The sequence below is a fragment of the Myodes glareolus genome, chromosome 20 (assembly GCF_982192425.1).
Source record: "Myodes glareolus chromosome 20, mMyoGla1.1, whole genome shotgun sequence".
Lineage (NCBI taxonomy): Eukaryota > Metazoa > Chordata > Mammalia > Rodentia > Cricetidae > Myodes > Myodes glareolus.
The window spans coordinates 8,549,784-8,562,742 of record NC_142045.1 but is presented as its reverse complement, the minus strand read 5'-3'; the positions used below and the strand labels follow the sequence as shown (position 1 = coordinate 8,562,742).

The 12,959-nt window shown below is 41.5% G+C and overlaps 1 protein-coding gene across 1 annotated transcript in view; it reads right to left on the bottom strand.

Annotated features, from left to right (window-relative positions):
• Nucleotides 1-12,959, bottom strand: part of Gucy1a1 (guanylate cyclase 1 soluble subunit alpha 1) — a 53,720-nt gene that overhangs the window by 15,333 nt on the left and 25,428 nt on the right. The window contains exons 2-5 of the mRNA XM_048424540.3: nucleotides 12,124-12,485; nucleotides 7,080-7,141; nucleotides 4,187-4,245; nucleotides 1,611-2,320 (exon numbers count right to left, since the gene is read on the bottom strand). Of these exons, the coding sequence (XP_048280497.1) occupies nucleotides 1,611-2,320; nucleotides 4,187-4,245; nucleotides 7,080-7,141; nucleotides 12,124-12,378 (1,086 nt within the window). The 5' untranslated portion in view covers nucleotides 12,379-12,485. The remainder of the gene's footprint in view (nucleotides 1-1,610; nucleotides 2,321-4,186; nucleotides 4,246-7,079; nucleotides 7,142-12,123; nucleotides 12,486-12,959) is intronic.

Sequence of the window (12,959 nt, the reverse complement as noted above, 5' to 3'; positions counted from 1 at the left end):
AATATGTATCTGAACATTTCTTTCTTTTCTGTCTGGAGATGGCAAGAGAAAACATCTTTCGGGTGTGATTATTTCTCCAGTGATTGCAGTCTAAGATAGCTAGGTCTCACAAGAGAAGCCATGTCTGGGTTTCAGTTTTGCCTTCAGATCTTAACAAAGGCTATTCTCTAAAACATAAGAAAAAGTACCGCCCAACCTCTAGTCCCAGTGTACCCAGAGGGTCTCACAAGCAGTGGGACTTCAAATGAGTGTGCCCTGGATCACACAATTCACTTGTACACATACAGACAAGTACACACATGTGTGTTTGCACTGTATCAGAGTCCGTCAAGGAGAGACTGAACAAATAAAATCAAATATAGCAATGCTATATAATAATCTACAATTCCAAAACAGAGAGATAGACCACTGTCCAACAACAGCGATGGAAGACCAAATTCTGTCCTTCAGTGATGCAAGTACTTGCAGGGATTTGTTGTTGCTGTTATAAGCAAGTAAGCATACATCACTTCACTTGTATTTTGGTGTAGTGAACAACATTAACATCATTATAACATAGCAAAATGTGGTTTTGGCAAAAAAAAAGAAAAAAGCTGTACAGCTGTTTTCATTTTGAGGGACAGTCAGTGTGTCTGGGGGAGGGGGCTATGTTTCTGAGGTTACTCCTTATCTATGTATATGGTTTCCCCAGACAGTTAGCAGGCATCTGTTCCTGAGATTAAATGATTGCCAATGTTCTTTACCATGAGAGCACGGCCTCCCTTCCACACACATTCGATAGCCATCCATCAAGCTATTGATTTATGCGTGTATTTGTATATTGATTGAAATCCACTTACTTGTTTCCCACAGCTTTGCTCTTACAGTTAAGCTATTTGATAATAATCAAAACCAAATTTTCATATGAACACTTCTACCTTGGTTGTAAAGTTCTTCATTATGATTTTATATTTGTTGACTTATCTTTAAATGACTTTACATTTCTCTCTCTCTCTCTCTCTCTCTCTCTCTCTCTCTCTCTCTCTCTCTCTCTGTGTGTGTGTGTGTGTGTGTGAGAGTGAGGGCATAAACAGGCCACAACACATGTGGAGGTCTAGCGACAACTTGTAGGAGTTGTTTTCCTTCTTCCCTGTAGTTCCAGATCTCATACTCAGGCTGGGCAGCAACCACCTTTCCCTACTGAGGTATCTTGCCCAAAATCTTGTTTTGAGATAGGATGTCATTTATTTTGAGCTGGCCTTGAATTAGATATATAATCAAGATGACTAGGAGCCTCTGATTCCCCTGCCTCTACCTTCTGAATGATGGGATAAGAAATGTGTTGTGAACCAGGCCTTTTTGGAGATCAGGCAGGCCTTCTGCACATGAGAGGTACACACCCACACCGTCATTGGGATTTAAAGAGGCAAACCAACGTCAAAAAAAAATGTTTGTAATGAATGAAGTAGACAAGAAAATGAACATAGAAGAAATTGACTTCCTAAAATTGTTTTAGAATTTTAGACAGATGTATTACCAAAATGGCATGTGCTCATTTGTTCTGTGAGTTGTTTCCCTTAAATATTAAACAACTGGCTTCATGTTTGACAAAAATATTGTCTTTTCCTTACCCTTGATGATTTCTTCACAGAGTTATCCCATCTTCTCACTCGGATGACAAACTGCATATTCAACATCGTCATGATGCCGCTAAATGTCTGGTTGATTTTGGGAGTAAGAATTTCAAAGAACTCTTCAAAGTTGGGCTTCCCTTGGAAGTCCCTCTTGTTCACCAGCCTTCTGATGCCATTGCCCAGCTGCAGGATGGCCAGGTCTCGGTCCAGCATGAAGTGGAACGGGAAGGTCTTGCAGAAGAGCGAAACAGGGATCACCAGCGAGGACTGGGGCTTGCCTGGGGAGAGCGAAGGCTTGGTGCTCTTCACTTGGACTGAGTAGAGCAAATAGGGCTGGTTCACAAATTCGGCGCAGTCACTTCGGAAGCAGGGAGGCATCAGCGACACCTCTACGAGGCTTTCGTATAAGATGCGAGCAGCTGCTTTAATGATACCAGGGAGAAGCAGGGCTGTGATTCTCTTGGGGAAGAAGTAGTAAACGTTTAGGAAGTCATGGTCCTTGTCCAGGCATAAGATGGAGGCATCTTCCAGTCGTCCCCTCTTCTCCGCCTCTTGGCAGTGGCTGCTCTGCTTCAGGAGTGTGCTGAAGCTGTTCAGGAAGTCCTTCAGTGTGCCGCCAACCACGCCCAGCGTGTGCTCGTCTTCCTCATAACAGATCTTGAACAGCTCCTCACCCAGAGAGTCTTTGAGCGCCTCCACGGGGACCCCTGAAAGCACACAAAAGAGTAGGCTAGCAAGTGTGTCAACCCAAACTCAGAACGGATGACTGGTGCGACCAAACGCCACCTCCCTTGATTTGTGGCTAACTTCCTTTACTATTTCAGGAGTGCCAACTCAACTCAAAAGCACACACTCAACTTATCAACACAGATAAGCTTCCAGAATCCTGGAAACTCTGATTAACAATCTCCAAACTGTTTATTTTAAATCAAGAATGACGAGGTGAGCAGAATACACTACTTTTATCTTTTTTAACTATAGAACAACTAGAATTCCAGGGTAAGGACCATTTCAGACGAAGCCTGACTGTTTTTCTCTTAATGATACAACATGGATCTTCTAGAAGTTCCAGAGAGGCTGGAACAGAGTAAGTGCCACACTTGGAATTAATTTAAAACACAAGACCATTTTATCGGGAGGTGATTTCAGGAGGGTCTGTTACTTGAGTTCCCTAAGCCAATATTTGTGTGAATTGTACTATTCACCTTGAGTGTCTTCTTCTCAGGCCTCTGTCTTGCCTCCATATGCTGGGCACTATGGCTTTTATTATTTCTTTTGAGATTGTAAAATAATGACCTATTTCCCCCTTTCTTTTCTTCCCTCCAGATCCTCCCATATACCCTGCCTTGCTCACTTTCAAATTCATGGCCTCTCATTTACATAATTTGTTGCTGTATGTCCATACGCATCTGTATATATAGCTATAAGTCTAAAACTGCGCGGTCTCTGTAATACTATTCGAATGTGTGTTTTCAGGGCTGAGCATTTGGTATTGGATGATGAGTTAATCGGTCTGCTCTTCTCCCAGGAAGACTATTTCTCCTGCGCTGGGAGATTCCTCAGTTGCCTGCAGTTCCTCGCAGAGGGCTGAGGCTTTGTGGGTTTCTCCCCACTCAGTTTGTCAGGCCCACTGGTAATGTCCTTATGCAGCTCATGATTGGGCAGTCAGGTTGCTGAGACTTTCTGAGTCTAGCTTCTTATATTGCTAGGAGACACAATCTTACAGCAAACTCGCTGGTGCGTTGACTCTTCCCATCTTCCTGCCCCCTCTTCTGTAATGTTCCCTTACATAGCTTAGCGACTCCCAGCCTGTGTTACATGTGTGAATGCTTTGTCGATGTGCCCATTGGAACTGGACTCCATGACTCTCTAATTTGATTGGTTGTGGTTTTTTTTGCAACTGGTCTCCATCTATTGCTGAGAAGTTTCATACATTTTTCTCTTGTAAAGTAGGAGACAATGCTACTTTCTTGGAGGAATATTGTGTGCCGTGGGGATTATTTTAGAACAGTGTCTATCTTCCAAGAACGGCTCAGTACAAAGTAGCCGTTGCTAACATTATATTTCATAAAAGCAGTACTTTTGCAAGCCTGTAGCCTCTCGGTTTTCACACCCATATTCTGGAAGGGATTGCCAGCAGTCACTTCTCATCTATCTTTGGCCTGGAGCTAATTATTAATGTGGGAACTCTGCCAGACTGTTTTCCCATGATTACTTCCAACCTTTGAAAATACTCTTTAATCTGCCTTGTGGAACAGATTTTTTTGTATGCAAACGAGGAAGACATAGTTTGGATTAAGACCACAGCCTGTAAATGTGAACGCCTGGGAATCAGCTTCCCACACAGCCTTATCTGCTTCTCAGTAAATAAACACTTAAAAAGAGGAAATGCTTGAGGACCCGCAAAAACGTGCAGTATAGAAAGGGTTACTCTGCCTTAGTACACAGAGTTCAAACACTTCATACTGGAGTCGCTAAGCAATAAATAAAAAAATGTTGAGAGAAATATTAGTCATTTGGGAATGTGGTATGCATCCTAATTTTGCATATGCTTAAATAATTTTATTTATTACCTGCTGCAATTGCCTGCTCTGCAATTATTTTTTCAAGGTCTTCTTTTTCCGAAGATTTCCTGGAAATAATTAAGTATCTTAAATCATAAGCTGATAAACAAATGCTGGAAATTCAGATTATATGCAACATATAGATAACATAAGATAACGATTTTCCAGAAACGAATCTCGACTTGCAGTATAGGAAACAAGCAGCTTCCTATTGAATTGAATAGCTCAAGACACTTTTGGGGAAACCCCAAGGTGTGCGTAGTGTGGGGAGTCTTACAATTCCTCGCCAGGAGCCTTTGTCTCTGCGACGCATTTCACAGAGGCCATTGAGAAAGAGAATTTACTCTGGCAAGTCACCAGGAGGATGACAAGCCACTGTTAAATGGCAGAGGAACTGCCTTGTATACAGAGGGCCTGAGCCCCACCCCTGCCACCAAAATAAATAAAAGAAGAAGATGCTACTATGCTCTCAAGGGGCTGATTGTCTGAGATAAAAATCTACCTACGGTGGATTTCACTGTAGTTCCGTATTGTCTTCTCCTGAAGCTAAAGCATAAAACACAGGAGTCCTTGCTGCTGAGATTAGGGATCTTTATATCAGACGTTATTCCTCCACACTTATGCCTAGTCTTACATGTAAACTAGTTTCAAATCTATTTTTCTCACCAATCAGTGCATTCCAGATAAAGGAAGCTTAATACAAAGATAGCCAACATGGGCATCAATAGGAAGCTGAAATAATTTCAATTGGGCCATCTTTATTTTTTAACAGTAGAAAAAAATGAAATAGAATTTATGTATCTTATTTACCAGAAAATTTGCTCTAACGCTATGATTTTCCTCTGAATTTTTAGGTTCTTTTTCTGTCTGTCTAGGTTTTGTAGTCATAGGCTAAAATTAGCATCTTCTTCATTTTTTTTCTGTAGTTCCTAATTGATCATTTATACTTTTTGGCATTTCTGTGTGTAAGAACAACGTGTTTTTTATGACCACTGATGCTCAGTCATAGAGAACGTTGTTGGCTTCGTACACTGACTGGACAACTTTGTGAGATATCTTTGCCTAGTTGCTTTCTGAAAACTCCTCATTATGGTGACTGATTATGGCCACTTTTGCCAAACTATTCAAGTGCTTTACGAGTATCAAATAATCTATTTAATTGCAAGGTTCAGCTTACCATTAGCTGAGCCAAGTTTAAATGCAGGTATATTTCTCTATTTTAAACAGCCTTTTAATAAAACATGATACAATTTAAGAAGTTTTAGAAGTAAATATTTGCAGTCAAGAAAATGGCCCACAGCACCACCCTGTTCCATAGGAATGTGATGCCTGCAAGTACGGAAAGTGCTGGCTAGGAATACTTTATCTAAATGGACTCAGGATCATCATACAACACTATGCTGAATTTGGATGTGGAGACTCGCAAACCCTTTGTTAGCCAATCCACGATCACACCAAATACTTATTTTTCCTTTCTTTTTTTTTTTCATTTAAGCAGATTTTTTTCCCCTAAAAAGTAAGAGTGAGCCTCCTCCATCTAATTCTGCCATTTCCTCATATGCTGTCAGATAAGAGCAGTCATTCCATCCAGCACACAATGACCTCTAAACTAAGCATCCCTTGTTTAACAAAACGCAGCAGACAGGAAGACTTGGGAGCAGCCAGTAGATGCATCCATCACACACACACACACACACACACACACACACACACACACACACACACACACCCCAGTTGTGAGTTCATCCACCTCTAGTGAAAGAAGTGGGGGAGGGACCGCATCCAGAGGGAGTCACAGTGATTGTATTAGATAAGAACTGGGCTCTGTCCCTTCATTCAAGGAACGTGCACTGCTTCATACATGATTCGTGTTCTGTTGGTTTGTAAGTCCCAGAAATAAGCTGCACGGAACAGGTTTGAGGTGTTTTCATCTGCTGGCAGATCAAGGTAGCACAACATGCAAGTGAGGGACAGACGCACCCAGAATTAAAGTGGAAGGAGCCAGAGCCACTCCACACCAGCAGGCAGAAGGGGAAACCCTACTGCACCAACTGGGTCATCATCATGAATCAGCATTCTCTTTTCCTTAAGAAGGATTTCCAAATGAAAGGATTTTGAGGGCTCTCCTACAGGGTGCACCGCAGAAAACAAATCTCCATCCAGCAGCAGGGGTATCTCAGAGCACAAAGGCCCGAGAATAAATCTCAAACAAGCTGACTGCCAGGGACGTGCGCAGACAGCCCCAGTAGCACAGAAAGATTGGCTGGTGGCTATCTTATCAGCCTGTCTGGGAATTGTGGGTAGAGGCAGAGGCGCCTCTGGGATGCTTGTCAGGTCTGTCCTATAAACAAAGCTTCTGTCAGACAAGGATTCACACTCTCCTGGGCAGTTTCCGACTCTTGCTTGGCTCAGCCCAGCTGCCTGTCTGAAGTCTGGCTGCAGCTACTCAGCAGGAAAATCCAGCCCAGACAATTCATAGAATAGACAAGTGCTTATGGGGAGGAAGAGTGCATGAAGGTGTTTGTAGATTGTGGTGTTGGCATGCAAAATCCTAAGTTTTCTGCAAATTTGCACTCCGTATAATAAAAATAATTCTATTATTCACAAATTAAATATGGAGAACAGGGGTACAAATTTATCCACCAGAAGCCCATGTGACCAGCCTTATTTAAAAAAAAAAGACAAGTAAACAAAAAACTAACAATACAAACCAGATTTTTTTTTAAAGCACGTAGACCAACCTTTCAACTCTCTCAAATCTTTAAAAGTGAATGCGTTTATTTTAGTTTAATTCAGAGATATATTAGAAATACAGCACAAACCAATATATGCAGTAAGGATGGATCATTTTGAACAGTGTCTTCATGATGGGGGTTCATACAACCAGAGCAGGATCACTTACCTGTCTTCTTCAATCTTATGCTTTGCCAGTGTTCTCTGAAGGGCAAGGTTCAGTCGCTCAAACTGGAAATACAAAGAAATATTTGCAACAGTTTCCTTAAGGTTTCTCATAAGAGAATGGGAACTTTCACTGAACGGCGAGGGTGGTGAATTTGCTGTGTTGGGAACTGAGACTCCTTTCCCACGTGTTTTTCAATCCTGGGAAGAACCAGTGAGCTCAGACTAGTTTGCATTTGGTTGCATGGGGGGTCCCAAGGCTGTAAGTCTCGCAGAGAGTCAAGCTTAATAGTCTGACCCCAAACAGAAAATGTCAGGTCCTCTGTAATGCACAAATCCATACCATCTCTTCCTCCTGGCCAAGAAGTCTCCCTGGACACACTGCCAATATTTCAGCTGCAGCTCAAGCCAAACACGCTGTTCCCTTGCTAAACAGTATCCCCTCCACAGCTCACCACGACTCCAGCGCCTTTCCCACACTCTCGGCTCACATTTCAGACTCTCCTCAAAACATCTGCAGTTATCTCTGCTTCCCTTTTAAGTCCTCAATTTCATCTGTCAACAGGATTGTTTATTTCACGAGTCATGGGTCTATCTAAGCTGTACCGATTTCCAGGGTCTGAACTAACAATCCTTACCAATCATTGGTGTCTTACTCTCTTTCGTTGCTTTCTGAGAGTTTGAATTTTTCTTTTTTGTGAGACATATATAGGCAATGCTCCCCCCATAAGCAGTTTTGAAACTCTTTTAATGTATCTTTGCTTATACTTAATAAACAAAAAGGGGAACATTGAGGAGAAATGTTCAGCTTTGCATCTTGAATGAAAATTGCACATGTCTAGGCGTGGAGACATGATCATTGATTCTTATTTTCAGTTTACACAGAGGAAAGTCAAGAACTTTCTGGATAGGGTCCAGGTTGGGAAATTCCTTTTGCCTTAATCTATTTATATCTCTCATCAAGTTTCCACTAGCCACAGAAGGCAATGTTAAAAAAATAAAAGTAGTAATAGTTTTTTCATAAAGGACTTTGAGTTTTAAACATGCAGATCAAGCTTAGAAAATGCATATAAAATTTATTCAAAAAAAACATAATCCCTCAAAACAAATTCCAAGAGATTTTAAATTTATAGTATAGGGCAAAGTTTTTGATGGTTTGGGAATGGAGAATGGGGACCCATCTGTGACAGGATGAAGAAAAACAGAGAGATGTACCAAAAGGTAGACTCTGAGTACGTCTGGGTGACCCTGTGACAGAGAGCTAATGGATGAGCACTAGGTTCAGAAGGGAACAGGTTGGTGTACTTCCCAGTAGTCTTTCATGGCGAGGTAAGAAAAAGGCCCAATGCAACTCATGAGAGTGTTAAGGAACATTCCAGGCAGGTGCCTAAGAAACCCATTTTCTCAAGAGCCTTCCTCTCCGCAGTTAGCCTACATCACTAGCCATAGACACCAGTGTGATACAAACCCAGGAAACCACAGACTTCTGGGAGTTCTCCATTCTGACGAAGACATCCATGTGAGGAGCGGATCACGGGAGGGAGGGGTGCTACTTCTCCTCTGTGTAGGAGGTCTTGATTTTCCATCAGTATTGATTGCTACTCAAGCAGTTTTTCACTTGTTTTCTATCTTATCTAGTGACGTAGAAGCCCACAGTGGGCAAGAAAAGTCCATTTTGCCCATATCGATCAGCTCTTGATCTGAAACCTCTGATGGACCCTGAAGGGAGAAAATCTAACCAGTGCTGTCAATGGGAAATTGATCCTGTGCCCTGTGTGGTCTATGAGAGACATCTTTCTCTCTCACTCTCCAATTACAAGTACTCCCTCAGGTGCACTCTCTTGCTATTTTCAAAACTCCTTCTTTGCGTTTCCAGTCCTTCCTATGGTCTCCAGGGTCTTTGTTGGGTCGTTCCTCCTAACATGCACTGGCATAGTATGTTGGGCGGGAGTAAACTTAATGCATTTCTCCAGCATTCCTAGAGATTGTGGAACACATGCTGTTTTGGATTTTTTTTTTTTACTTGAATCAGACTGATCTTCCCTTAAAAGAAGTATTGGATTCTTAAGGAAGCATGAGTAGAATGTTGTAGTGTACTTCTGCAGGTCTCTAACTTTGTCTTATAATGGTGCTGTACTTGGTGGCTTCTTCTGTGCCAGACAAGACCAGAGCCTGACATGACCACCAGCCATCATTTAAGAGAGGTTGCTATGGGAACCTACAAAATGGTCTTGGCCCCATAGTTAGAACAATGAAATACAATAATACAGTGATAACCAATTCTATTGACATAGTACAGAAGTTGTTAACACTCCCTAACAAAAGAAATTGAGAGTGGATAGGGACTCCATCCCTCCCTGGGATTCCAGTCATTTTTTTCTGCTGTCCTGTAAATGTGCTTGATCTTGGGGGATTCAGGAGTCTAAAAGAGGTAGAAGATTAATTAAAGAAGAGACTCTTTATTTCGCTTTGAGAAGTCATCACTTGCCTTCTGTTTAGACTTTTGAATGATACAGCTGTCTGTGGACTACCTATAGTCTTGGAAGTAACCTCAATAAGCTTATCAGTTCACAAAGCTGTCCTTGGATGGAATACTTATTATATTTATTTGCAATCACTATGCCCTATCTGGGGTAATTAGAGCACATTATATGTCTCCCTAGGAAAAATCAGACAACATTCATTGTTGTTATTAAAGTGAATTGGTTCAAATAAAATATAAGGTTTTTCTAGGCAAAGAGTTTCCTGGCAAAGGCCTGGTGCACGAAGTGTCTTTCTTCATGTTGCATGTCTTTTGATTTCTCCATCCAGACACTGAAGTGGTAAATGTGTATGTGGAAGGGTGTTTGTCTGTACACATGTTCTACCTGCGTGGCAGGTGGACTCCAGCAATCAAACATGGGTATTGCTTCTTGGGTTTGTTTTTGTTCTCATATTAAAGTAAGACATCTCTCTGGGTTTTGCTAATGAAGCTTGTCTAGCCTGCAAGCAAGACCAGCGAGAAGCCCATCTCCCTTAGCCTTCCTAGTGCTGGGGTTAGAAGGTATGCCATCACACCCAGGTTTCTAGAGTTCTGAGCATTAACCTCGGGTTCTCATGTTGCATACAAAACACTTTGCCCACTGAGATGTCTCCCCAGAAGACTCTTCAGAGGTTAGTGTTTTAATAAACCAATGATGTTTTAATTCACAAGGATAAATTATAATGCTGTGAATTACTAATGAGATAGAGTTCTCCTTCACTGTTATCTCTTTCACTTTGAACAAATGATCTAACTTTATGTGCCTTAGTTGTTGCTTTTCAAGTAGAAATGGTAATTTGTCATTTGGTGATCAAGGAAGCTCCTTCAAATACAACCATTTCATTTTTTTTGAAGGGAGAGTTCCTATTAATAATTTGCTAAGGCTAATGAATTGTCATTTTTACCATCCCCCATGAAGACACAATTGAAGAGTTAAATCTGATAACCTGAAGTAAGAACTACTACTATGAATTGAATTTTGAATATCTTTCATAAGTTTATTAAACTTACTGAAGCGAAAACACAAGATTGAATGTGTCAACTCAAAACATAACTCATGAAAAGCAGATGTTTTTATAAAAAAGACCAAGCAGATATTTGGACAGCTGACAAAGCAGAACAGACTGATCAAGACCCATTTCAAACATATTTATCAAGGTTTCATTTGCTGCCCTAAAGCAAATGATCTTAACTGTTGGAAGAATGCCAATAAATAGAGCCAACATATTCCTCCCTACAAGAATCCCTATAGTTTGCAATAGTCTGCCTGTTTCTTCTGGACTGTGGCAAGGCATGCATGTGACTACTCCTCCAGCAGATGAGGAGGGAAAAAGAAAGAACATGGCATAGAAAAGATCTCTGAGACTTCCAGAACTTCTGGCTGGACAATTGTTTGACGTATTTCCAGCACTAAAGTTGGTTATCAGTGGCGGGCAATCCAGTAGCTTCTTGAATACACAGACAGCATAGCAAAGCAATACAAAGAACCAGGAGAAGGTGAGAGTGGACAGAAATTAATCTCCAGCCATCAACCCTAGAGGCATGGCAGATAATTCAGAACCATAATCTTGAGGAAGTTTAGTAACGTGTGAGAGGATGTTGACAATCAAAGACAAGAAAATTATTCATGAGAAAAATGAAATAGCAACAGAAATCATTAAAGAAAAATATTGAGCACTGCCCTTTTAGCCACCCTCTAGTTCACTCTGTCTTTGAGTAAAACTTCCAAGACTACAATGCAAGTCATTTCCATGGGAAGGGCTATGTCTCTCAGTCTCAACAAAGCTGGGTATATAATGACTGGAATTGGGAAAAATGATTAAATATTTGCAGTTCAAAAGTCATGAAGGTGTAGCATGCAATAAATACCATCTTTGAAACAAATGTCTTCAACTTTCTGATATCTATCATTCCTTGGAGCTTCACTTATGGTCTCCCTCCCATTCTGCAGGTACCACCACCACCACCACCCACCCCACCCCTCCCTGGCCTGTGTTAAAAGAGGTTTGATTGGGATCACACCATCCCACCTGTCTAGTATTTCCAGGGCAAGAGTGGAGGGTGATTTCATTCAGTGAGCAGTAACACTCAGGGATAGGTGAGACATAGCTCCATGTTACAGATAACGGACGCTGAGGTTGGGGGATGAAGCAAAGACACAAAGTTTGTCAGAATTTCATGATTATTTTTGAAGGAAATTCACGTTGACTGAATAGGAGTGGATGGGGTGGATAGATGGGAGGTGGGAGGAGGGAATAGGAAGAGAGAAGGGAAGAAAAATTGTGGTTGGTATGCAAAATACATGGAAAATTTAATTAAAAAAGAAAGGAATTCAAGATATGAGACTTAAGAAGATGACCCACAATTTAGAATATAATTACTTAAAAAGGCAGTTTTCATATGTCTCAAGGAATTTTTTTTCTCATGCCATTAAAAGCAAGAAACTCATTTCTAAATATTTCCTTTTGAAAACCGTTTCTTTTCCACTTTTGAAACTTCATTGTCCTTGTTAAAGGAGAGCACTCACCTCTGGGAAGATGAGCTTTCGAATACTTTCTGCCAGAGTGTGGAGGTAGACTCTGTTGCGGCTTGTCTTTCTTTGGGGGAGATTCCCTTGTGGATTTTTCTCAGGAATGTCCTGGCAGATGGGCAGAGTGGCCCGGCAGCCCTCAGAGCCTCCTGCCACCTCCTCTGGAGGCTCTGTAGGAACCTGACCAGGGGCCAGTAAGGAGAAAGGACACTCCCCTGTGATCTTGAGATCCTTAAACTTCCTGCAGAACATGGTGCTCTCCGGGCTCTGTTGAGGTTTCCTGCTGACCAGCTGGTGCTGACGAGAACTGAGGAGAATCTGCTCCTCCTACCGACTCAAGGACACTGGTGACCCGGCGTCTGTGGGCAGCGGGAAATCAGAACAGAAGAAGGAGAGAGGTGACTTCACACGCAACAGAAAGCTTGGAGCATAAAAGAAGAGAGTGCGTAATCATATAAGGGGAAATGACCAACGCAGAACCCACTGAAGAGAAGCACATTAGGAAACAACTTTAACATGTACACATTTCAGTATACTTCAGTAGAAAAATACTTGCCTAGAGTAAATTAAAATCTTTATAATAAAATCTCGTTTCCCCTAAATGTTCCTAGCACTAACTACCGATTTCCACCTTTGCAATCCATTTGTTTCTGTTTGATTTCACAAGGGTGAAACACCATGCTCTTTGCTTCATTAATGCTAGCAGTCTTACATTTCATTGTGTCCTGTGTAAGCACCAGAATAGTACAAGTGGATGTTTCCCTTACATATTTCAATCTATGTTTATTTCACATATGTGGAGAAACTATCTGGGTGAGGGGATAATGGAACTT